This window comes from Salmo salar, chromosome 09 (genome assembly GCF_965601325.2).
Source record: "Salmo salar chromosome 09, fSalSal1, whole genome shotgun sequence".
NCBI lineage: Eukaryota > Metazoa > Chordata > Actinopteri > Salmoniformes > Salmonidae > Salmo > Salmo salar.
The window spans coordinates 41,892,501-41,918,851 of record NC_138299.1 but is presented as its reverse complement, the minus strand read 5'-3'; the positions used below and the strand labels follow the sequence as shown (position 1 = coordinate 41,918,851).

Genomic DNA, 26,351 nt, shown 5'->3' with positions numbered 1-26,351 from the left:
AGTTGAAATTATTTATGCTTTTACTTTTGATACTATACATTTTAGCATTTCCAAGTATATTTAGTAGTATATTTAAAAACAAATACTTTTAGACTTTTACTCAAGTAGTATTTTACTGGGTGATTTTCACTTTTACTTGAGTAATTTTCTATTAAGGTATCTTTACTTTTACTAAAGTATGACAATTGAGTTATTTTTCCACCACTGGTCATGAGAGGGACATGAAAACCTTGAAGTTACAGCCGACATCATTTTTTTGTCTCTTAAACAATAGAGTGATAGCACAAATCTTTGGTTATATTCTTAGTTATTTGGTAACCATCAGGATAATAATATGTTATTCTAATACAGGAGACTAATAATGTATTAACTATCTAATAAAAGGCATGTTGTACCAATTTGATTCATCAGTTGAAAATGACTGGAAAGAAATCAGACTGTGGCTTTAATGCGAGGCCATGACGTCAGAAGCCGTCTCCAAGGGATAACGGAGCAGAGCACAGGGGTACCCTACCTTGGAACGGACGAGTCAATACTGCTGCGTGGGATTCATCGCAACATTGCAGATCAAGATTCTACATCTCCGTGATGAGACAGTACACCACGGCCCGGGCCATGGCCAGTCGGGGAGGCTCGTGCGTGGCCTGCTGCCATGTTTGCGTTTTCGCGTTTACTGCATTTCTCATTGTGGCTGAGCGGACTGCGCGTAAGTATCACTGCCTAAACGCACACGCACACCTCTCCAGTGATGGATAGGCCTGAATTCTCTCACCACACCTAGGCTACAATCATAACAGTGTTAAACCAGGGAAGGTTGCATTACGGTTTCATTGATATTTCCCAAAGTATTCTATTTTTAATCTGCATTTTCAGATGCATTACAATCTTTATAGGTGCGTGCATTACTAGTGTCGATGTAGGCGTTATTAAGGTGTTATGAACACATGCAAGAGCAGCCGCTAACAACATTTCTGCTGTAGCTAGAGTCATGCTCATAGAAAAGTGGCGCATTTCTGTCATATTCGAGCGCCTTTTTCTGTATGCCATAAATGGATAGGGGAATGGGCGGACCCTATTCTCTCCTACTGGTCGGGCTGCTCCGGCAGATGGTTAATATTACTGGGACAGGGAGGGGGGGGGGGGGGGGGGGGGTGGAGAGGAAAGGGAGAGGCGGACATAGAGCACCGCATCGTTCAGTAAGTGGTTCTCTAGAGGCAGGAGGCGCGTGCATTTTGTAGCCTATTAGAGATAAGAGACAGCAGCAGCATCACCCAGGCCCTACCCTGTCCTCAGCCTATAGTCGTGATAGAGGTCACACACACACACACAGATGTTGAAACTGCCCTCACTATTCTACTGCTTATCACACTTGCCGTTTGGGAAAATGCATTACACATTCGTTAGATAATTACATATTGATTACGTTTTAATTAGCCTTCTCTGTGTCTTGGGTGTTATGGACAATTTGGTACCAGGTGTGTCCTGTTTGGTACCGGGTGTGTCCTGTTTGGTACCGGGTGTGTCCTGTTTGGTACCAGTTGTGTCCAGTTTAGTACCAGGTGGGTCCTGTTTGGTACCAGGTGTGTCCAGTTTGGTGCCAGGTGTGTCCTGTTTGGTACCAGTTGTGTCCAGTTTAGTGCCAGGTGTGTCCTGTTTGGTACCAGGTGTGTCCTGTTTGGTACCAGGTATGTCCTGTTTGGTACCAGGTGTGTCCTGTTTGGTACCAGGTGTGTCCAGTTTAGTGCCAGGTGTGTCCTGTTTGGTACCAGGTGTGTCCTGTTTGGTACCAGGTATGTCCTGTTTGGTACCAGGTGTGTCCTGTTTGGTACCAGGTGTGTCCTGTTTGGTACCAGGTGTGTCCAGTTTGGTGCCAGGTGTGTCCTGTTTGGTACCAGTTGTGTCCAGTTTAGTACCAGGTGTGTCCTGTTTGGTACCAGGTGTGTCCAGTTTGGTACCAGGTGTGTCCTGTTTGGTACCAGTTGTGTCCAGTTTAGTACCAGGTGTGTCCTGTTTGGTACCAGGTGTGTCCTGCTTGGTACCAGGTGTGTTCAGTGTTTTATGTTGACCTAAGTACCAAACAGTGCCCATCATTGTCACATTATGTAAAGACCAGCTGCCATTACACTAGAAAATACAGTGTGTGTATCTGTGTGTAGATGTCCTGTATCATCTCTAATGATCTACCTGTGTGTGTGTGTACGTGTGTGTGTGTGTGTGTGTGTGTGTGTGTGTGTGTGTGTGTGTGTGTGTGTGTGTGTGTGTGTGTGATGTATGTGTTCACAGTGATCTACTGTTTTGTGTACTACCTGTGGGTGGGGCATAACTACTGCTACGCCCACTGGGCGGGGCTTACGGCCTTGTTCCTCCTCCCTGGGTGGGGTCCCCAGTTGCTCAGTTGGCTGTGGTACCAGGCGGATGGACGTATACGTAGCAAAGAACTCAAATGGACTCACATCCTGCACCTGGGCATCTTTAGAAGGTAACGTACCACTGTAGTACCCTCTTTGGCGTTAGAGGTCCGGGGTTAGAGGTCAACGATGAAACGAGAACACTCTCTCTGACTCTGTGTTGTTGTGTTCCAGGTTATGGGAGACTATGACGTCCGCTAGAGAGGATCAGTGTAGTGAGATAATGCAGCAGGCTGACGTTTCAGCTCTCCGCCTGTTGGAGGCGCTGGTGGTCACACTGCCACAGACCGTCCTGCAGACCTACGTCCTCATCTGTACAGATGTAGGACTATCTTCACCAGGTACTACATGTGTCTCTGTGTGTTTGTGTTGTTTTTGTTTTAGGGGGTAGATCAGCTTTAATATTGCAGATAGATTGTAGCTTCCATCAATGTACAGTTGAAGTCGTAAGAGTCATTAAAACTAGTTTTTCAACCACTCCACAAATTTCTTTATTAACAAACTATAGTTTTGGCAAGTCGGTTAGGACATCTACTTTGTGCATGACACAAGTCATTTTTCCAATAATTGTTTACAGACAGATTATTTCACTTATAATTCACTGTATCACAATTCCAGTGGGTCAGAAGTTTACATACACTAAGTTGACTGTGCCTTTAAACAGCTTGGAAAATTCCAGAAAATGATGTTATGGCTTTAGAAGCTTCTGATAAGCTAATTGACATCATCTGAGTCAATTGGAGGTGTACCTGTGGATGTATTTCAAGGCCTACCTTCAAACTCAGTGTCTCTTTGCTTGACATTATGGGAAAATCAAAAGAAATCAGCCAAGACCTCAGAAAAAAAATTGTAGACCTCCACAAGTCTGGTTCATCCTTGGGAATAATTTCCAAACGCCTGAAGGTACCACGTTCATCTGTACAAACAATAGTACGCAAGTATAAACACCATGAGAACACTCAGCCGTCATACCGCTCAGGAAGGAGACGCGTTCTGTCTTCTAGAGATGAACATACTTTGGTGCGAAAAGTGCAAATCAATCCCAGAACAACAGCAAAGAACCTTGTGAAGATGCTGTAGGAAACAGGTCCAAAAGTATTTACATCTACAGTAAAACGAGTCCTATATCGACATAACCTGAAAGGCCGCTCAGCATGAAAGAAGCCACTGCTCCAAAACCGCCATAAAAAAGCCAGACTACGGTTTGCAACTGCACATGGGGACAAAGATTGTACTTTTTGGAGAAATGTCCTCTGGTCTGATGAAACAAAAATAGAATTGTTTGGCCATAATGACCATCGTTATGTTTGGAGGAAAAAGGGTGAGGCTTGCAAGCTGAAGAACACCATCCCAACCATGAAGCACAGGGGTGGCAGCATCATGTTGTGGGGGTGCTTTGCTGCAGGGGGGACTGGTGCACTTCACAAAATAGATGGCATCATGAGGACGGAAAATTATGTGTATATATTGAAGCAACATCTCAAGACGTCAGTCAGGAAGTCAAAGCTGGGTCGCAAATGGGTCTTCCAAATGGACAATGACCTCAAGCATACTTCCAAAGTTGTGGCAAAATGGCTTAAGGACAACAAAGTCAAAGTATTGGAATGGCCATCACAAAGCCCTGACCTCAATCCCATAGAAAATTTGTGGGCAGAACTGAAAAAGCGTGTGGGAGCAAGGAGGCCTAAAAACCTGACTCAGTTACACCAGCTCTGTCAGGAGGAATGGGCCAAAATTCACCCAACTTATTGTGGGAAGCTTGTGGAAAGCTACCTGAAATGTTTGACCCAAGTTAAACAATTTAAAGGCAATGCTACCGAATACTAATTGAGTGTTTGTAAACTTCTGACCCAACTGGGAATGTGATGAAAGCAATAAAAGCTGAAATAAATCATTCTCTCTACTATTATTCTGACATTTCACATTCTTAAAATAAAGTGGCGATTCTAACTGACCTAAGACAGGGAATTTTTACTAGGATTAAATGTCAGGAATGTGAAAAACTGAGTTTAAATGTATTTGGCTAAGGTGTATGTAAACTTCCGACTTCAACTGGAAGTCTCCAGCTTCAGCGAGTTTTGCAATTTGTTGTATCTGCGTCATTTCTAATCCCCCATATATTTTTTTCTAAATATAAATATACAGTGCCTTCGGAAAGTATTCAGACCCCTTGACTTTTTCCACATTTTGTTACATTACAGCCTTATTCTAAAATGGATTAAACAAAACATTTCCCTCATCAATCTACACACAATACCCCAGAAATGTATGCTAATTTATTAAAATTTAAAAAACGGAAATATAACATTTACATAAGTATTCAGACCCTTTACTCAGTACTTTGTTGAAGCACCTTTGGCAGCTATTACAGCCTCGAGTTTTCTTGGGTATGACGCTACAAGCTTGGCACACCTGTATTTGTGGAGTTTCTCCCATTCTTCTCTGCAGATCCTCTCAAGCTCTATCAGGTTGGATGGGGAGCGTCGCTGCACAGCTATTTTCAGGTCTCTCCAGAGATATTCAATCAGGTTTAAGTGGCTGGGCCACTCAAGGACATTCAGAGACTTGTCCCGAAGCCACTCCTGCGTTGTCTTGACTGTGTGCTTAGGGTTGTTGTCCTATTGGAAGGTGAACCTTCGTCCCTGTCTGAGGCTTTGAGAGCTCTGGAGCAGATTTTCATCAAGGATCTCTCTGTACTTTGCTCCGTTCATCTTTGCCTCGATCCTGACTAGTCTCCCAGTACCTGCTGCTGAAAAACATCCCTTGACTCTGCCGCTGAAAAACATTCCCACAGCATGATTCTGCCACCACCATGCTTCGCCATAGGGATGGTGCCAGGTTTCCTCCAGATGTGACGCTTGGCATTCAGGCCAAAGAGTTCAATCTTGGATTCATCAGAGCAGAGAATCTTGTTTCTCATGGTCGGAAAGTCTTCAGGTGCCGTTTGGCAAACTCCAAGCGGGCTGTCATGTGCCTTTTACTGAGGAGTGGCTTCTGTCTGGCCACTCTACCCGTAAAGGCCTGATTGGTGGAGTGCTGCAGAGATGGTTGTCCTTCTGGAAGGTTCTCCCTTCTCGAGAGAGGAACTCTAGAGCTCTGTCAGCATGACCATCGGGTTCTTGGTCACCTCCCTGACCAAGGCTCTTCTCTCCCGATTGCTCAGTTGGGCCGGGTGGCCAGCTCTAGAAAGAGTCTTGGTTGTTCCAAGCTTCTTCCATTTAAGAATGATGGAGGCCACAGTGTTCTTGGGGACCTTCAATGCTGCAAAAAAATGTTGGTACCCTGCCCCAGATCTGTGCCTCAACACAATCCCTTCAAGGCGCTCTACCCACAAAACACCAGTCTCAACATCAGCAGTGAAGAGGTGACTCCAGGATGCTGGCCTTCTAGGCAGTTCCTCTGTCCAGTGTCTGTTTTTTTGCCCATCTTAATCTTTTATTTTTATTGGCCAGTCTGAGATATGGCTTTTTCTTTGCAATTCTGCCTTGAAGGCCAGCATCCCGGAGTCGCCTCTTCACTGTTTACGTTGACTGGTGTTTTGCGGGTACTATTTAATGAAGCTGCCAGTTGAGAACTTATGAGGCATCTCTTTCTCAAACCAGACACTCTAATGCACTTGTCCTCTTGCTCAGTTGTGCACCGGCGCCTCCCAATCCTCTTTCTATCCTGGTTAGAGTCAGTTCTGTGAAGGGAGTAGTACACAGCGTTGTACAAGATCTTCAGTTTCTTGGCAATTTCTCGCATGGAATAGCTTTCATTTCTCAGAACAAGAATAGACTGATGAGATTCAGAAGAAAGATCTTTGTTTCTGGCCATTTTGAGCCTGTAATCGAACCCACAAATGCTGATGCTCCAGATACTCAACTAGTCTAAAGAAGGCCAGTTTTATTGCTTCTTTAATCAGAACAACAGTTTTCAGCTGTGCTAACATAATTGCAAAAGGGTTTTCTAATGATCAATTAGCCTTTTAAAATTATAAACTTAGATTAGCTAACACAACGTGCCATTGGAACACAGGAGTGATGGTTGCTGATAATGGGCCTCTGTACGCCTATGTAGATATTCCATAAAAAATCTGCCATTTCCAGCTACAATAGTCATTTACAACATTAACAATGTCTACACTGTATTTCTGATCAATTTGATGTTATTTTAATGGGCAAAAAATGTGCTTTTCTTTCAAAAACAAGGACATTTCTAAGTGACCCCAAACTTTTGAACGGTAGTGTATATTCTCAATATAACTTAGTTGTCTTTTGTTTGTTTTTAATCCTTCAGCTACCACCATCCCTCCCATCTATCTCTGAAGACCATCCTGTGTGTTTGATACAATCTCCTTACAGAGTATTCATGTTCTCGTTCTCTCTCTCTCTCTCTCTCTCTCTCTCTCTCTTCTCTCTCTCTCCCTCTCTCCAGTCTCGGTATGTTTTGTGGTGTGTCTGCTGTCCCTGGCCTGGGCCTTGGTGCTGTATGCCAGAGCCTGTTCCCTCATCAGACCTGGACATCTCCCCATGTCCCCTGCTGCTATCACCTGTAGACTGCTCTGGAGGGTAGGAGGGTTGCCTTGCCTGGGCTGGGTGGGCTGGGCTGGTTGTGTGGGCTGAGCTGGGTGGACTGGGCGTCAGGGCTGGGTGTGTCGGCTGGGCTGGGTGTGTCGATTGGGCTGGGCTGGGTGTGTCGGTTGGGCTGGGTGTGTGGGCTGGGCTGGGTGTGTGGGCTGGGCTGGGCTGGGTGTTTGGGCTGGGTGTGTGGGCTGGGCGTGTGGGCTGGACTGCACTGGGTGTGTGTGTGTGTGATAGTGTCGGTTGGGCTGGGTGTGTGGGCTGGGCTGGGTGTGTGGACTGGGCTGGGTGTGTGGACTGGGCTGGGTGTGTGGGCTGGGCGTGTGGGCTGGGTGTGTGTGTGTGTGTGATAGTGTCGGTTGGGCTGGGTGTGTGGGCTGGGCTGGGTGTGTGTGTGACAGTGTCGGTTGGGCTGGGAGTGTGGGCTAGATTGGGATGGGTGTGTGGGCTGGGTGGGCTGGGCTGGGTGTGTGTGATAGTGTCGGTTGGGCTGGGTGTGTGGGCTAGATTGGGATGGGTGTGTGGGCTGGGATGGGTGTGTGGGCTGGTGTGTGTGTGTGTGTGTGTGTGTGTGTGTGTGTGTGTGTGTGTGTGTGTGTGTGTGTGTGTGTGTGTGTGTGTGTGTGTGTGGTGTGTGCGTGTGTGTGATAGTAACATACTTATTGTATTGTGATTAGGTCAGCATGTTGGGAGCACGTCTCGCCACCCTCGCGCTCTTTACACGCCTGTTCCGTCAGTGGGTCCTTGGAGTTATTGGTGAGTGTGTACAGTATATGTGTGTGAAAATCTATTTTATTGTGTGTGTGTGTGTGTGTGTGTGTGTGTGTGTGTGTGTGTGTGTGTGTGTGTGTGTGTGTGTGTGTGTGTGTGTGTGTGTGTGTGTGTGTGTGAGCATTCAGTGATGTTTGTCCTGCACCCGTGTGTCTCAGGTCTTCACTGGTTGGGTGCTACGTTCTGGTTGGTGTCTCAGCAGAGTGACATCATCAAAACGCCGCTGCGCTGGCACCTGTTCAACCTGGTGCTGGGAGCTGTTCACATCTTCCTCTTCCTCAACGTCAAGGACGGAGCCTCCCGATGCCGCATGGCCGGATTCTACCTGGTGTGTCTCTCTCTCTCTCTGTGTGTGTCTGTGTGTGTGTGTGTGTGTGTGTGTGTGTGTGTGTGTGTGTGTGTGTGTGTGTGTGTGTGTGTGTGTGTGTGTGTGTGTGTGTGTGTGTGTGTGTGTGTGTAACTCTCTGCTCTCTCCTGCAGGCCATGTTTATCGAGAACGCTCTTCTTCTGCTGGCAGGTTCCGACTTCTTCAGTGCTGCATCATGGGATAGCATGGGTATCCCAACCGCTGTGTTCTGTAGTTTCCTCATTGGTGAGACACACACATACATGCGCACGCACGCACGTACGTGCATGCAGACATACATACATACATACATACATACATACATACATACATACACATTTGTTTCTATCTTAGTAGGGACTTAAACATCCTATTTCCACTAACCATAACCCTAAAGCTAACTCCTAACTAACCCCTTACTCTTATAACCCTAATTCTAACCCTAAACCTAATCCTAATTCTAACCCTAATTCTAACCCTAAACCTAACACCTAATCTTAAAATACCCTTTGTCCTCATGGAGACATGGGGAATGTCCCCACGAGGGGGAATTTTCCTTTTTTTACAATCCTTGTGGGGACTTTGGGGGATTGTAGGTCCCCACAAGGATAGAAGAACCCACCCATACACACTCACCTGTCTCCTCTGTGTTCCCCCAGGTGTGATAGCTCTAGTCCTGTACTACCGGTTCCTCCACCCCAAGTCCTTTGAGATCTTCCAGAGCATACGTAACCATGGGATGGGCGGAGCTTGTGCAGACCGGGGCTCTTCTCTCTCATTGGATGAGAAGAACCATCGCCACGGTCAACTTGTTGGGGGCGGTACTTTGTTGGACCTCCCTAGCCAATGGCAGGGCTGGAAGCACCACCACTGGCTGCTTATTCGCCTAGCCCTGAAGACGGGGGATGTGGCTAGAATAAGCCACGCTTATGGCGAAGGGGGATTGGCCGGGCTGCTGGGACTGCGGGAAATGGCTCTGCCAAGGTCCCCGGACATTCCGCAACCTTCTCCCATCATTCCACAACCTACTCCCAACGTTCCACAACCTACTCCCAACGTTCCACAACCTTCTCCCAACCTTCCCCAGGTCAAAGAGGTGGAGGAGGTGAGATGAACACCCAATTCTTCCCCGTTTCCCTGAAGTGTACACTTCACATGTTGTTGTTGTTGTTTTTGGCAAGCTGCTGTGCCATGTTTGGAGGATCAGAACTCCTATATTTTCAAATTAAATCTTCACTCTGAATGTTGTCTGTGGTTGAATGTTGTCTGTGGTTGAATGTTCTATGTGGTTGAATGTTCTATGTGGTTGAATGTTGTCTGTAGTTGAATGTTCTATGTGGTTGAATGTTCTATGTGGTTGAATGTTGTCTGTGGTTGAATGTTCTATGTGGTTTAATGTTTTCTGTAGTTGAATGTTCTATGTGGTTGAATGTTCTATGTGGTTGAATGTTGTCTGTAGTTGAATGTTGTCTGTGGTTGAATGTTGTCTGTGGTTGAATGTTCTATGTGGTTGAATGTTGTCTGTAGTTGAATGTTGTCTGTGGTTGAATGTTGTCTGTGGTTGAATGTTCTATTTGGTTGAATGTTCTATGTGGTTGAATGTTCTATATGGTTGAATGTTCTATGTGATTGAATGTTGTCTGTGGTTGAATGTTCTATGTGGTTGAATGTTCTATGTGATTGAATGTTCTATGTGGTTGAATGTTGTCTGTAGTTGAATGTTGTCTGTGATTGAATGTTCTATGTGGTTGAATGTTGTCTGTGGTTGAATGTTGTATGTGGTTGAATGTTCTATGTGGTTGAATGTTCTATGTGGTTGAATGTTGTCTGTGGTTGAATGTTCTATGTGGTTGAATGTTCTATGTGGTTGAATGTTCTATGTGGTTGAATGTTCTATATGGTTGAATGTTCTATGTGATTGAATGTTCTATGTGGTTGAATGTTGTCTGTAGTTGAATGTTGTCTGTGATTGAATGTTCTATGTGGTTGAATGTTCTATGTGGTTGAATGTTGTCTGTGGTTGAATGTTGTCTGTGGTTGAATGTTCTATGTGGTTGAATGTTGTCTGTAGTTGAATGTTGTCTGTGGTTGAATGTTGTCTGTAGTTGAATGTTCTATGTGGTTGAATGTTCTATGTGGTTGAATGTTGTCTGTAGTTGAATGTTCTATGTGGTTGAATGTTCTATGTGGTTGATGTTGTCTGTAGTTGAATGTTCTATGTGGTTGAATGTTCTATGTGGTTGAATGTTCTATGTGGTTGAATGTTGTCTGTGGTTGAATGTTGTCTGTGGTTGAATGTTCTATGTGGTTGAATGTTCTATGTGGTTGAATGTTCTATGTGGTTGAATGTTGTCTGTAGTTGAATGTTCTATGTGGTTGAATGTTCTATGTGGTTGAATGTTGTCTGTAGTTGAATGTTCTATATGGTTGAATGTTCTATGTGGTTGAATGTTGTCTGTAGTTGAATGTTCTATGTGGTTGAATGTTCTATGTGGTTGAATGTTGTCTGTGGTTGAATGTTCTATGTGGTTTAATGTTTTCTGTAGTTGAATGTTCTATGTGGTTGAATGTTCTATGTGGTTGAATGTTGTCTGTAGTTGAATGTTGTCTGTGGTTGAATGTTGTCTGTGGTTGAATGTTCTATGTGGTTGAATGTTGTCTGTAGTTGAATGTTGTCTGTGGTTGAATGTTGTCTGTGGTTGAATGTTCTATTTGGTTGAATGTTCTATTTGGTTGAATGTTCTATGTGGTTGAATGTTCTATATGGTTGAATGTTCTATGTGATTGAATGTTGTCTGTGGTTGAATGTTCTATGTGATTGAATGTTCTATGTGGTTGAATGTTGTCTGTAGTTGAATGTTGTCTGTGATTGAATGTTCTATGTGGTTGAATGTTGTCTGTGGTTGAATGTTGTATGTGGTTGAATGTTCTATGTGGTTGAATGTTCTATGTGGTTGAATGTTGTCTGTGGTTGAATGTTCTATGTGGTTGAATGTTCTATGTGGTTGAATGTTCTATGTGGTTGAATGTTCTATATGGTTGAATGTTCTATGTGATTGAATGTTCTATGTGGTTGAATGTTGTCTGTAGTTGAATGTTGTCTGTGATTGAATGTTCTATGTGGTTGAATGTTCTATGTGGTTGAATGTTGTCTGTGGTTGAATGTTGTCTGTGGTTGAATGTTCTATGTGGTTGAATGTTGTCTGTAGTTGAATGTTGTCTGTGGTTGAATGTTGTCTGTAGTTGAATGTTCTATGTGGTTGAATGTTCTATGTGGTTGAATGTTGTCTGTAGTTGAATGTTCTATGTGGTTGAATGTTCTATGTGGTTGATGTTGTCTGTAGTTGAATGTTCTATGTGGTTGAATGTTCTATGTGGTTGAATGTTCTATGTGGTTGAATGTTGTCTGTGGTTGAATGTTGTCTGTGGTTGAATGTTCTATGTGGTTGAATGTTCTATGTGGTTGAATGTTCTATGTGGTTGAATGTTGTCTGTAGTTGAATGTTCTATGTGGTTGAATGTTCTATGTGGTTGAATGTTGTCTGTAGTTGAATGTTCTATATGGTTGAATGTTCTATGTGGTTGAATGTTGTCTGTGGTTGAATGTTCTATGTGGTTGAATGTTCTATGTGGTTGAATGTTGTCTGTAGTTGAATGTTCTATGTGGTTGAATGTTCTATGTGGTTGAATGTTGTCTGTGGTTGAATGTTCTATGTGGTTGAATGTTCTATGTGGTTGAATGTTGTCTGTAGTTGAATGTTCTATGTGGTTGAATGTTCTATGTGGTTGAATGTTGTCTGTGGTTGAATGTTCTATGTGGTTGAATGTTGTCTGTAGTTGAATGTTCTATGTGGTTGAATGTTCTATGTGGTTGAATGTTCTATGTGGTTGAATGTTGTCTGTAGTTGAATGTTGTCTGTGGTTGAATGTTGTCTGTGGTTGAATGTTCTATTTGGTTGAATGTTCTATGTGGTTGAATGTTCTATATGGTTGAATGTTCTATGTGATTGAATGTTGTCTGTGGTTGAATGTTCTATGTGATTGAATGTTCTATGTGGTTGAATGTTGTCTGTAGTTGAATGTTGTCTGTGATTGAATGTTCTATGTGGTTGAATGTTGTCTGTGGTTGAATGTTGTCTGTGGTTGAATGTTCTATGTGGTTGAATGTTCTATGTGGTTGAATGTTGTCTGTGGTTGAATGTTCTATGTGGTTGAATGTTCTATGTGGTTGAATGTTCTATGTGGTTGAATGTTGTCTGTGGTTGAATGTTCTATGTGGTTGAATGTTGTCTGGTTGAATGTTGTCTGTCTTGAAACAGAGCACTTCTGGGAGCAGGCGTCAAGTTGAGCCTTGATCTGCTGTTCTCTACTATTGTTGGATCTTATCCTCTATGTTTGACTCCTGGGACAAGTTAGCTTTTTCCTTGATGTGGAACCTTTCACAATAATATCTGTCTTCCTTCCCCTCAGGTGATAAAGGCAGCCCCAGCAAGAGACATCATCAGTGAGGTGAGACAGGCGGTGAGACATGAGGTGAGACCGGTGCTGTCCTTTCCCTCTCCCATCCAGGAGGTCAAGCTGCCACTGGTGGAGGTCCTAGTTGAGGAGGTCAGAGCCTGCCACCACTCTGAGCCTGCCACCCAGCAGGATGACTCCAGCCCCCCTCCCTCCGACGATCGAGACGACGAAGACTTCCAGAGCGCCGCCTATGGCTCCCCCACACCCTCGTCCCCCAGGCACCCAGACTACCAACACATCGACAGCAACGTGGTCACCTCCAGCACCCAAGAGTCACCTTCTGTGGGGTCACTGGATGTCAGACGTGGTTCGTCTCCAGAGAAAAGGTCACCGTCCCTGCTGGTGGGCATGGGAAGCCCCCAGCGGAACTTTAACCCTGCGGAGTCTGGCACCACCTTGTATTTCAGCGCTGACGCAGTCTCCCCATCCAGCGGCAGCTACCTGGGCTGGGGCTCTGAGCTGTCACCCATTTCCAGCTACCGGAGCCCCTACCGCATCAGGGAGCCCCTCTTCACCTCTACCCCCAGACAGGAGCCTCGTGCTGGGCCAGAGGAACCAGGCCCTGGCCCCTCTACTACCACCACCACCGCCATCACCACCCATGCTAGAAAACAACTGGTCCAGTTTGTAGACCATAGAGATAAATTGATCTAGAGGGGCCAATGGGTGGAGCGAGATGATCAGACCTGGTCAAATACTCTCAAATACATGTTGACGTGTGTTTGATTTAGCTCGACCGATGTGCAGTTGGGTGGTGGAGTTTACACTTTTGCGATTATTTCATTAGTTCCATTGTACCACTGTTCCATTCCAAGCTAAATCAAGCGAGTGTAAAGTATTTGAAAGTATTTTACATTTAAACAATAAGGCCCGAAGGGGTGTGGTATATGGCCAATATACCACGGCTAAGGGCTGTTCTTAGCACGACGCAAAGAGGAGTATCTGGATACAGCCCTTAGCCGTGGTGTATTGGCAATATACCACAAATCCCCAGAGGTACCTTATTGCCATTACAAATTGGTTACCAACATAAATAGAGCAGTAAAAATAAGTGTTTTGTCATACCAGTGGTATACGGTCTGATATATCACGTCTGTCAGCCAATCAGCAATCAGGGCTCGAACCACCCAGTTTATCATATTGTATTTGACCCAGATGTAGAGATTATATAAAACACAATATAAAGAGAGTATTTTAGAAGATACATGACATTAGCCTGGGTGTCAGGCTGGTTCTGCTTTCAACAGTGCTATTACAACTTTGTTATCATGCAAGACAACTGCTTTATTACTAGCCAAGGGCTTGTTGACGAATTCAGAACCAGCCTGGCCCCCAGGCTAGCCAGATGTGTTTCACACTAAATAACTATAGCATGTCTTGAGAATCCAGTATTATCAGCCAGTAGGAGGTTGTGAAACCACATGTAACTGTCACACACAGACACACTAACATAAGAGATGGAAGTAGTCTTTAATGAAGTAACAGTGGGATATCCTTCTCTCTTAGGCCCTGATTCAATCACAGATCAAATCAATTGCATTGTAACTTTATTCAGAATGTTTACGCTGTATTCTAATGACATATGAAGTTTCATGTCCACATTCAATGATAATGTCTGTGGAAATAATAACTTGTAAGGGTGTGTTGGTTTTAACACGGTTTATACCTCTGATAGTGTCAGCATTCTGAGTGAACCCTCAGTGTGGTTTACCTTGATATGTGATTGATTGAATCAGGGCCGTCATAAAGCATTATGATATTAAATTGTGATTATTAAGGTTTGACAGAGAAGAGAGTTTATATATTTGTCTTTTTTTCTTATATATATCTGATATAATTTGAGACAGTTTGCACTTTTGCGCAAATATGATTTATTGTGATATGAGTGGTTAACCGAAGGTTAGTCAAGAGAGGCTCTGATCACATGTTAAGGTTTAGTATACCTTTATAGGCTTAGTGTATATACAATATTTATTATTTTATCCAAATGTGATATTTAATCTGAAGGTACCTTAGCAATATAAGGTAATATAAGTTAATCATTTTTATTATGTGAAATTTAAACGAATATACATACTCTTATTTTCGATTAGTTTACAGCTAGTCCCGACATGTCAAGCAGACAATTCAGTCTGCTAGGTACTAGCATTACAATATACAGTATATATGAGATTATTCAATTGTGTTCAATTCATTTCGGTCAGTATAAGTACTGTTTCCAAGTGTTGAATTCATTTTATACGGTAAAGATCTTTATGAACCATTTGTAGGGAGGAATGACTTCTCCTTCCTGCGAGACAGGAAGAAGATCCAACTAATCTGATCTATTGAAGTGGCACCAGAGCAGACTGTATCTATCCGTGTGGAAGTGCCTGAAACAAGCTGCTAGTAATGTTGATGAGCTTCCAGATCCTTTAACCCTACAGCCTGGTCCCATTTCTTTCCCTAGCCCCTTCCCTTAGTCCCTAGGGGCTTAGTTCATAGAAGAGTCTAGGGAGAGAAATAGTGGCAGCCCTATCTATGGGGTGTATAGGTCACATGCTGCTATTGATGTTTGGAGGTCAGTGTTATCAGATTATTATTTTTTATTTTTTTACAGTTTATTTTGTTTGATTGTGTTTTATAGTGAGTTCATAACTAACCTTGTCCACAGGCTCAAGAGAGCAGCTGGCTGGGGACCAGATTAGTTCTGAACTATTGTTTTACGCTGTTGCTATAAAGGTAATGTGTTTAGCTAGATGGAGCTGAGGAAACGGTACCATTGCACGTTCATCCTTATTTTTATACAGCCTGACACAGTGTACAGTAACTAATGATATATGTGAATAAAGAAAGCACTCACACACATTGCATTAACTAGCTTTTAGAATGTATGTCTGTGAAAAGTTAATATGGTAGTTAATATAACCTACTAATATCAGTATGGACTTTATAATGTATCTTAGTGCACTAACAGGCTTTTAGAATGCTATCTCAAAGCCTTGGCTTGATAATCAAACTAATCAATTGATGATAAGCGCTTGCCTTGTGGAAACGACAGCATCAGCTGCAATGGCTGTCGGGTTCATTGCCTTACCTGTATGTAATGTTCATCACAATGAATGGAATGGAGGGCTTCTATTTTCAGTTTCTTGCTTTGTATTCCAATAATTTTTATTTCGGTTACATTTACTGCATGTAATGTGTACGGTAGTGTGATTCATTGTGTTTCGACTAGGTTTTATATCTGTACTTGACAATATGCATTAACAAAATGTTGTTGTTTTTATTATGATTGTTACATCGGGCAAATGTGATGCATCTGATTTTGGCCATCATTTATTCTAATAATACTAGCAGTGGTTAATAACTGTTTTAGTACACCTGAATAAACACCATCATTCCCACTATGAAGAGTGCTGTTACTATTGTTGAAATCTAATCAGTAAAGAAATGAAAGAGACAATCTTGATTTTTACCTCCCCAGGGTAAATGCCTAGGCTTTAGCTCAGCAGACTAACATAGTTTTGTGCTATGAAGATGACACCGGTTTAAACCCAGTCAGTCACACATTTCATTCTGAACAGAAAGAAGACTGATCATGCTTCGTTAGTTAAAATAGCTCCGATTTGGTCGATGGCTTTTGATAAACGCATGCGTCATCGTGTCCTCGGCTGCTTTATATGATGACCCCGCTTGTTTTGTAGTCACGAGTTGTTCTTGAAATGCGTTTTTTTTTTTTTTTTTTGCTGATGATCCTTCAAACGTGCAATCGCCTAATGTGTGTCAGCAAATGCAAATTCTATAGGCTTACATTTCTCCTTCAAATGCATCAAGGGGTCTGTTCAGGACAGCGTGTCATGTAAGCTTAGGTAGAATTTCAGTTTGAAATGGTGCACATTTTATCTCACATGAATAAACCCCCCCTACAATCATCATTGTTGTTATAATAAAAGAGTTACATAATATGCGTACTGTGTGTATTAAGTAGACAGAAAGAATTGAGCAAGTGTTCAGATGAAATGTGCGGGATCAGGGAGGGCCATGACACGTCACGTGGTCCTCCTCTGATTTAAAGGTCAACTGAACGTTAATACACGACACTTTGCCAGGTGGTTTAGGACAAGTCATTTTTTTACAAGTGTACTGTAACTGGTCTTCGGCACGTCTGACAAGCAGATAACCGGTAATGTAACGTTATTTTATTGAACTTCATTTCAGTTTGCTTAGAAACATGAGGTATTTCAGGAACTCCGTATCAATTTTAGCTAGCTTTCTGGATGGCTAGCTAACTACCCGTACAGTACAAAGACCAGTTTACAGTTAACCATTTTTGTTTCTTTGATAAACGAGTAACGTTACTTATGTCCTGATTTTAAAAAAAATATATGGTTGTGACGAGCAGATAAAATGGCTTAAATGATCTACTAGTTAACGTTAGTTTGAAATGCAGCAGTGTTGTTCGGGCGGTGTTTTTGTGTGGCCTACATTTAAAGTGTCTCTTTCAAATTGGCAGCTAACTTTATATCCTGACGCTATTCTTGTGTCAACTTTTTTTCGACATAAGCGTGTGCATGTTATGAAGTCAAGTCAGATTTTCATACAATCTGCAATGACTAACGTGACCTTAACTCAGACATTTCTCAAAGGCATCTTCTGTTGAAAGGGCTCTGAAAAGTGCCCGACCATATTCAAACATGCCTGGACTGGTATGTAACTCAAATCCTGATTTCACTTTAAACCAGTCTGATATCTGGATAATAAATTGAAAGCCAGACACTCACTTAGTAATTGTATCTCAAAGTTAATCTTGTCGCTATCGGAAGACAAGTGATGTGAAAAAGACCTGGGACACCCCTATTTCACGCCTGGCCACAGCGTGTCCATGTCTACTAGCCTAATGCTGCGTTTAGACGAGGGACGCAAAAACGGTCATACCTGTCGACATGGGACAAGAGGGTGACCGCAAAATCAAGCAGGCACGGCGGTATGCTTTTACATGGTGATTTCAGTGCAAATCAACATCTGGTAGAAAACATCGCTAGACGGCAAAAATGTAAATAGTTTTAACTTTGGCGGCAAGCCCCGTCAACCATGGCGGCTGACCGCATTCACCAACTCTCTTTCTTTGACATCCGGTTTGCTTAACACCTGTGTTAATATCCTCAACACCGGCTTCTCGGGCATTATCACTTAAGGGTAACTCAATCAGCAGTGTTGTGCTTAGCTGGATAAATCCTATGCACAAAGGTCCTAGACTGTTACATCGGGATGCTGAAGACTGAACATGTGTCCTTGTCATGAGGTTAGTCATTAATTTTATAGCCGAAAAATCAAGGTTGCTTCAGAGAAATGTTTAAGACAGTTGGGCTAACATGATCACTCCTCTCCCACCTTATGGGTAGGCTACATACGTTGCAGGCTGAGAGTTCAATAACAGTCATATATCGGCCTGTCTGCATACTAATCGGTTGCTCAGCTATTTGTTGCTGTCATATTGTTAACCTGTTCAGGTAGTACCTTCCAGTTTCACTCACATTCAAAATGTTTTTCTCCCTACTGAACAACACAGCCTGTTTATCGCTTATCCTTGGCCCACTAATGGAAGATAAGGCACTGCTTGTTGCTCCAGGTAGTCTGTCAGACAAGGGGGTAAAACAATGTGTTATATATTAATACTCTTTAACTTTCATCAAGTCTATAAAGTACCTCTGAATGACTTGGTGTTCCCCTACCATCATGACTAGTGATGCTGTGCTTTAGGGAAGTGATCGCTACTGGCCCTGCTTAGAGGCAGTCCTCTTTAGGGAAGTGATCACTACTGGCCCTGCTTAGAGGCAGTCCTCTTTAGGGAAGTGGGGCTTGGTTGTCTTTGCTGAGTTGAAAGGAGTCAGTCATGTGTTCTGATACTTTCTATGTAAAGCTACTTGCTGCTGACTCATTCAGTCATGTGATTTCACCATTGTGCAGCTCATTTATTGGGAATTGGGATGTGACCACACACAACCACCCACCACGTGCCATAACGTGTGTTTTAGGCCGTATTTGCATTCCTGTTTGTCAGGTTCCTGGTTAATGTAGCCATGGAATATATCTTTTTCTGATCTGAACCAGTTAGGGCTGTGTAACGGTGGCCAACAAGTTATTCTATACCAAGAATGACTTGGCAGTATCTGAGACAGAAACATCCTTCAGTCTGCACTGGTATTGATCTGTGGGCCTGAGCCAAATCCATTAGCCCTTCTATGCCTGATGCTGTATTCAAGCAAGGCTCTCTGAAGTGCTGTATTCAAGCAAGTTGCACTGAAGTGCTCTCCTCTCTGCCCTCTTGATGTGGTGCTGAAGTGTTTGTGTCCCTGCATGACTGCATGTCTCTTCACTCCCTGGGGCCAGTATGGTAGTTCTATATGTGCCTTTGTTTTGACCTAAAACAAAGCTAATTTGGGGGGGGTTCTTAACTTCAAACTGGGCAAGCAACTGCAAATGTCCTAAACTACCTTACCCTTTAGTGTTTGAACTCATGTTCCCATGATGCTGTGTCCCTACAGGAAGTGATGTGGCGTGTGATATTTTTGGCGCTGGTGTCTGGGCTGTCAGTCAGCTGGGCCTGGCCCCGCCTACCTCCGCTCTCCCACCAGATGGTGGACTACATCAACAAGGCCAACACTACATGGAAGGCTGGTCCCAACTTCCATAATGTGGACTACAGCTACGTTAAGAGACTGTGTGGAACCCTGCTTAAAGGACCCAAACTGCCCACCATGTGAGTGAGACTGAGTTGTATGGAGGGAATGTATTTGTGCTGCATGCAGGAAGTGAACTGATCTGTTAATGTAATTGAACTCCTCCTTGGCTGCTTTACAGATTGACTTTACCAAGAACACTACACAGTAACAGCACATTCAGTCGGTCTCCTGTCACTTGCTCCGTCTCTGTAGGTTGTAGGGTTAATGGCTGTCTTGTTCTCTCCTCTGTAGGGTGCAGTATGCAGGGGATGTGGAGCTGCCTGACACCTTTGACCCCAGACAGCAGTGGCCCAACTGTCCCACTCTGAAGGAGATCCGGGACCAGGGCTCCTGTGGCAGCTGCTGGGTAAGAACAGACGGAGTCACGCTGGAGGATACTCCTGTGACTGAACCATGAAGTTGTGTCTGTTTGACGTGCTTGTTCCTCTGCAGGCGTTTGGTGCTGCGGAGGCCATCTCAGACCGTGTGTGTATCCATAGCAACGCCAAGGTCAGCGTGGAGATCTCCTCTGAAGACCTGCTCAGCTGCTGTGACAGCTGTGGCATGGGGTACGTGTCTTCTCATTCACCTGCTCTGTGACATGGCTGCATGTAAGGCATCGGAGGTTGTTAGCATTGCTTACTGTGTGTGTTCCTAGTTGTAATGGTGGCTATCCCTCTGCTGCGTGGGACTTCTGGACTACAGAGGGGCTGGTCACTGGAGGACTCTACGACTCTCACGTTGGTATGTAGGGATCTCCTGTCACACCCTGCTCTCTCCCTCCCTGTTTCTCTCTCTCTCTCCTGTCAGACCCTGCTCTCTCCCTCCCTGTTTCTCTCTCTCTCTCCTGTCAGACCCTGCTCTCTCCCTCCCTGTTTCTCTCTCTCTCTCCTGTCAGACCCTGCTCTCTCCCTCCCTGTTTCTCTCTCTCTCTCCTGTCAGACCCTGCTCTCTCCCTCCCTGTTTCTCTCTCTCTCTCCTGTCAGACCCTGCTCTCTCCCTCCCTGTTTCTCTCTCTCTCTCCTGTCAGACCCTGCTCTCTCCCTCCCTGTTTCTCTCTCTCTCTCCTGTCAGACCCTGCTCTCTCCCTCCCTGTTTCTCTCTCTCTCTCCTGTCAGACCCTGCTCTCTCCCTCCCTGTTTCTCTCTCTCTCTCCTGTCAGACCCTGCTCTCTCCCTCCCTGTTTCTCTCTCTCTCTCCTGTCAGACCCTGCTCTCTCCCTCCCTGTTTCTCTCTCCTCTCTCCTGTCAGACCCTGCTCTCTCCCTCCCTGTTTCTCTCTCTCTCTCTCTCTCCTGTCAGACCCTGCTCTCTCCCTCCCTGTTTCTCTCTCTCTCTCTCTCTCCTGTCAGACCCTGCTCTCTCCCTCCCTGTTTCTCTCTCTCTCTCTCTCTCCTGTCAGACCCTGCTCTCTCCCTCCCTGTTTCTCTCTCTCTCTCTCTCTCCTGTCAGACCCTGCTCTCTCCCTCCCTGTTTCTCTCTCTCTCTCTCTCCTGTCAGACCCTGCTCTCTCCCTCCCTGTTTCTCTCTCTCTCTCTCTCTCCTGTCAGACCCTGCTCTCTCCCTCCCTGTTTCTCTCTCTCTCTCTCTCTCCTGTCAGACCCTGCTCTCTCCCTCCCTGTTTCTCTCTCTCTCTCTCTCTCCTGTCAGACCCTGCTCTCTCCCTCCCTGTTTCTCTCTCTCTCTCTCTCTCCTGTCAGACCCTGCTCTCTCCCTCCCTGTTTCTCTCTCTCTCTCTCTCTCCTGTCAGACCCTGCTCTCTCCCTCCCTGTTTCTCTCTCTCTCTCTCTCCTGTCAGACCCTGCTCTCTCCCTCCCTGTTTCTCTCTCTCTCTCTCTCCCTGTCAGACCCTGCTCTCTCCCTCCCTGTTTCTCTCTCTCTCTCTCTCTCCTGTCAGACCCTGCTCTCTCCCTCCCTGTTTCTCTCTCTCCTGTCAGACCCTGCTCTCTCCCTCCCTGTTTCTCTCTCTCTCTCTCTCTCTCCTGTCAGACCCTGCTCTCTCCCTCCCTGTTTCTCTCTCTCTCTCCTCTCCTGTCAGACCCTGCTCTCTCCCTCCCTGTTTCTCTCTCTCTCCTGTCACTCTCTCTCTCTCCTGTCAGACCCTGCTTCTCTCTCTCTCTCTCTCCTGTCACTCTCTCTCTCTCCTGTCAGACCCTGCTTCTCTCTCTCTCTCTCTCCTGTCAGACCCTGCTCTCTCCCTGTTTCTAACTGTCCCTCTCTGGTCTCTCCTGTCAGGCTGCAGGCCCTACTCCATCCCTCCCTGTGAGCACCATGTTAACGGCACACGACCCCCCTGTACAGGAGAGGAGGGTGACACCCCACAATGTTCCAACCAGTGTGAGACTGGATACACACCTGGCTACAAGCAGGACAAACACTTTGGTAAGTCAACACGTTCACACACACGCAATGTGAATGTTTACTTGCTAAGTGGACCTACACACTAAGCCCTCTCCTGTACCCTAGGTAAGAATTCATACAGTTTGCCCTCTGAAGAGCAGCAGATCATGGCTGAGCTCCTGAAGAACGGACCTGTGGAAGGAGCTTTCACTGTCTACGAAGACTTCCTGCTCTACAAGTCTGGTGAGGACGCATGCCTTTTCTCTTTTGTATTTAACTGTATAGTGTAGCTTTTACTGCTCTAGGAATGTAATTGTTTGGATAACCTTATTTACTATTTATAGATTTTTACCTTAAATCTTTCCAGTCTTTATGCGATGTGCAATGCAGTGAACCCTGGAAGAACGATCATTTAGTTACCACAGTGAATTATTATGCATGTTTGTGTCAATCCCATAAAGCATGGGTTGGCAATTTGACACAAATGTCATTTAAATGTGAGAATGAATGTTTTTCTGACAGACCAACTTTCTCTCGGTCTAGGTGTGTACCAGCATGTCTCTGGCAGTGCAGTAGGAGGACATGCCATTAAGGTCCTGGGCTGGGGAGAGGAGGGGGGAACTCCTTACTGGCTGGCTGCTAACTCCTGGAACACTGACTGGGGAGAGAATGGTGAGACACTTGTACAAATTCTGTAACAACTCTGGACAAACTATTGGTGTATTTTTCTAAAGGAAGATTGTGCTTCTTGGCTACTCCAACAATGTGTTTTTCTGTTCTGTCTCCCAGGTTTCTTTAAGATCCTGAGAGGTAAGGACCACTGTGGCATCGAGTCTGAGATGGTGGCTGGAGTCCCTTTGTAACCATGACAACAGTAACCAGGAAGTGATTTCAGAGACTGCTGCAGATGCACCAGTCCTCTCCACTAGAGGAAACCATCTTTCTGCCTGCCTTTCTGGCCTTTACACTGGTTCTAAGTCCCAATCATCCCCTAGCCCCGCTAGACCTCTTTAGTTCCAAAATAATTGGTTTAGAAAATGCTGCCCTGTCTGAGGGAAAGGCCGGAGCTACTACCATGTTGCTTATACCTGTCCTACTACCGTATAGGTCATACCTGTTCCTGATTCCTCATCAGATCTGAGAATTGTGTAAGAGGAGTGCCTAGGGGTTGACTTGGAACTGGGCATATGTGAACCATGGCTTTGTCTTTAGTTAAATGTGTTCTTCCTGGTGTCTCAATCTGTAGTGGCTTCTTCCCCTCATATCCACTCTGTCAGCTCCACTGATCTGAAAATGCAGGATGGGTGAAAGGTACCTGTGCAGATTGAGAGGAAGCTACAGACTATTGAGAACCCCCCCCCCCCCACAGTGAGTGACTCCGTAGAGGTCCATCTTGCTTCCTGTTTGTTTGGTCACAAGCCGTGCTAAAAGTCCTCTCTCCCTGTAGTTCACATCAATTTAAAAATGTTCATGTATGATGCTTAGCTTTTTATTTTTTAATTCGATGTGATCACTGATGGCATTGTGCACATTTCGTTTTTAAATTGGATTATAAGGGAAGCGTGAGTGGTTTTGTACTGATGGGATTGTTTTTTGTTGAATGCGGTGTCTTTAATGCTTCTCTGTTTTGATCAAGTGTTCTGGAATGATTGAGTTGCATTAATTAAAAATCAACCAATATGTTTAACTTGGTCTCAATTGGAGTGGCTTAAACTCCTGTTCTCCCTGCCCTGCAAGACATGCAGTCGTCACCAAAGTGCTTATACAGATACCAGCCTAAAACCTCACACCCCACTACTTTCACTTAACTGTGCGGTGACATTTAGAAGGTATGTTTGTGTAGGAATCCCTCCGCCGAGTGACTCTTAGAGCAGCAACAAAAGTGAGTGGACATGACCTGTTTTAACAAACCAGGTACAACCAGGCTGTTGGTAGACCAAGAAACCATGTGATCACTACCTACACAGTAATAAAGTTAGCATTTGTATTTGCTTTATTTATTTTTGTCTTAAATGTACAAACCCTCAATTCAGGAAAATGTACAGCAAACCAAATATTCATTAGGTTCTTAAATGAATCACAAAAAAAATTATAATTACATTAAATCAAAACATCCTAGCCTAATTTTAGATGACCCTTCTCCCCGACGTGTATTTGTTCATTCCCTTCATGGATTTCAAAGGAATACGTGCACACTTCTGGGAGAAGGGGGAAACTCTGAATTGGGGCTGTGCAGGGAAGCAAAAGTATTTGTACAAATCAAGTTTTAGTTTGAAGGTTGCATAAGTGATAAGGGGACCAAGGTTTTTGACCTGAGCTACCAGTAAAAACAAGATGTCCCTAATGATGGAGAATCTAGTCTCAACAAATGCAGTAATGAGGAGCCCAAATCCATGAGCTTGAGGGATTTTCCACATTTCTTAACTCAGTCCATTCCTTTTGCATCCATGGGGGGATGAACTGCAGTGTATTCTGGGAAATACTTTTACTCCCAAGTATTGCTGGAAGGCATTGCACTTGCCGTATTCCTGAACTTTTCAAATTGTCCATTCTAATTTATGGCTTATTTGGATTGCTTCAACAGGGTAACTATTTACTGCAAAAAGTATATGAAAACCAAACTGCTATTTAGCAGTGTAAGGCGTATCTTTTGACACAGAACACATTCAAACCTGAGTTATATTGTTTCTTGTTCAGAAGAGCAATGTGTTGAAATGTAATAGCAGCTTCAAAACAATATGGCTGACATACCTTGACTTTTTTGGAACAAAAGGGGACAATCCATCAGCTTGAAACTGAAACAAGACCTTCAAAGGATAAGAGGCTGTGATTTGGTAACTGCATGTCAGTCAACAGGCTCCTGCTATTGGCAGACCCAACTCTCTGGATGGAAGTATTGTCGTTGTACTGGACTGCTGTTTGCGTATTATAATTGTGTTTACATCTCAGGTTGCCCCTGATGTAGTACAGGGGCTCATGATCAGCAGCAGGGGCCTATGGGATATGTGGTCCTTTCGCCTCTTCCTGTATGGAATGTTCATGTCTTAATTTACTGTCCATCTCCTGGCCTTGACTCTTCCTCCTTGAGCTGTTCCTCTGCTTCCTTCTCTTCCTGCTCTGCCTCTTCTTGTTTTGGTTCCTCAATGTTGACTCCCTCTTTGACATCTGCACCCCCTTCCTGTTCAGGTGCACCCTGGGAGTTAGAGTCTGGGTGTAGTTTGGGAGGAGAGAGAAGCTCAGGGGGAGCTATTAGACCGTCCTGGTTTAGATCCTGAGTCTGCAGGAGAAAGTCTACCATGGCCACTACCTGGAAAACACACACACACAAAAGCATTGGCCTAGGGTGCAGATTAACTAAGTGCATCACTGTACAGTCAGCTTCAGAGTGTATATTCAGTTACGCTGAGCAACAGTAAGTCCTACAGTAACCCTGTCTTTTTATATTTAGACAACAGTACATGCTACATGATGTATGTGCATCCTGATATACAAACCCCTAACACTCATGCTTGCTAGCTGGTCATCAACTGACTTTATGATCAGGACAGAGATGTCAGTCAGTACAATATATGTCCTAACTACAACACTGAAGAGATTTTCTATAGATGTTCTGTATATATACACACACACACCGTCTCAGCTGACTGTTCTCCAGGTGCATTGTGGGAGTTGTATTCAGAGAGCAGCTTCATCATCTCCAGGCCGTCCATGTGACCGCTGCGGTCGTAGTCATGGAGACGGAACAGGAAGAACACCTCTGAAATAGGAAGATGATTCATTAATAATGTCAATGATATATATTTAAAAAAATTGTGTGTGTGTGTGCGTGTATTTTTTACCTTGTTCCCAGGTGTTATCCGGCCCTCCATGTCCCTCCTTTAGGTTGGCCTTGATGTAGCTCTGCAGCAGCCTGACATACACAGAGGTTAGAGGTCAGGGGACAAAAGGTTCAACCGCAGGCCCACCTGACTGGGTAGCACGGTACAGAAAGTACCAATGTAATCTAGTCTAGATCTGTATCAAGGTTTTACAAACAAACTCTCTGTTTCTTCCCTGGAGTGTTCGGCGTGCAGTTAGCATATCACAGTAATCAGTGGAGGTATCGGAGCTGAATGTGAACTGAGGCTTGGACAGCTGGAACACTCAAACACCTGGACAACCTTTGACCTTTCACAGAACACAACTGAATGTGGTAAACTATCTTAGTAATTTCTTTTTTCGGTTAACAAACAAGGCAAACAGCATAACGGCATCATAAACCTTTTGAATCTTATCTGTCTGTCTGAGAGACACATCGAGACACATCACAGCACGTACTCAAAGCCCACAGAGCTATAACGGAATACCTGCCCCTGTCAGAGTAAAGACGTTTATTGACAATTTCGGCCGGTTCTGGAAGTGAAGGGATTGTTTCAGTGAGGATGGAATCCATCCCAACTACCGCGGAACACAGAGGTCCTCTTCCAGCGTAAATGAGTCGCATAATCAAATCAAATGTTATTGGTCACATGACGTACACATACTGTATTTTGCGGATGTTATCGCAGGTGCAGCGAAATGCTTATGTTTCTCACTCCAACAGTGTAGTAATACCTAACAATATAAAACAATACACACAAATCCCCAAAAAGAAACAAACAAACTAAAAATATCAGAGCGATGTCAGAGTCCAGAATATACATGTACAGTGCTGTAAAAAAGTA

At 44.3% G+C, this 26,351-nt stretch overlaps 3 protein-coding genes across 5 annotated transcripts in view; 2 read left to right on the top strand and 1 right to left on the bottom strand.

Annotated features, from left to right (window-relative positions):
• Window positions 1-478: 478 nt before the first annotated feature.
• On the top strand, window positions 479-15,994 carry LOC106611359 (XK-related protein 5). Of its 2 annotated transcripts, XR_014378751.1 has the most exons (10): window positions 479-706; window positions 2,284-2,479; window positions 2,583-2,749; window positions 6,825-6,958; window positions 7,648-7,726; window positions 7,900-8,069; window positions 8,222-8,333; window positions 8,747-9,192; window positions 12,558-13,483; window positions 13,565-15,994. XR_014378751.1 is itself a non-coding variant. In XM_014211514.3 (9 exons), exons 1-9 carry the CDS (start codon window positions 589-591, stop codon window positions 13,257-13,259), a joined length of 2,124 nt encoding a protein of 707 aa, XP_014066989.1. In that variant the 5' UTR covers window positions 479-588; the 3' UTR covers window positions 13,260-15,994. The 2 variants fall into 2 exon arrangements, 1 of the variants encoding a protein (XP_014066989.1); XM_014211514.3 differs by having other exon boundaries at window positions 12,558-15,994.
• A 566-nt stretch (window positions 15,995-16,560) lies between these two features.
• Window positions 16,561-23,335, top strand: LOC106611360 (cathepsin B). 2 transcript variants are annotated; one of them, XM_082955789.1, is made up of 9 exons: window positions 16,561-16,770; window positions 19,133-19,347; window positions 19,562-19,676; window positions 19,763-19,878; window positions 19,968-20,053; window positions 21,544-21,690; window positions 21,775-21,891; window positions 22,192-22,320; window positions 22,438-23,335. In XM_082955789.1, exons 2-9 carry the CDS (start codon window positions 19,139-19,141, stop codon window positions 22,509-22,511), a joined length of 993 nt encoding a protein of 330 aa, XP_082811915.1. In that variant the 5' UTR covers window positions 16,561-16,770; window positions 19,133-19,138; the 3' UTR covers window positions 22,512-23,335. The 2 variants fall into 2 exon arrangements, with proteins under 2 accessions (XP_082811915.1, XP_045579632.1); XM_045723676.1 differs by lacking the exon at window positions 16,561-16,770 and adding an exon at window positions 17,857-17,889.
• A 283-nt stretch (window positions 23,336-23,618) lies between these two features.
• The window catches only part of LOC106611361 (uncharacterized), an 8,434-nt gene continuing 5,701 nt past the window's right edge, over window positions 23,619-26,351 (bottom strand). The window contains exons 4-6 of the mRNA XM_014211516.3: window positions 25,488-25,558; window positions 25,281-25,405; window positions 23,619-24,955 (exon numbers count right to left, since the gene is read on the bottom strand). Coding sequence (XP_014066991.1) covers window positions 24,698-24,955; window positions 25,281-25,405; window positions 25,488-25,558 — 454 coding nt within the window. The 3' untranslated portion in view covers window positions 23,619-24,697. The remainder of the gene's footprint in view (window positions 24,956-25,280; window positions 25,406-25,487; window positions 25,559-26,351) is intronic.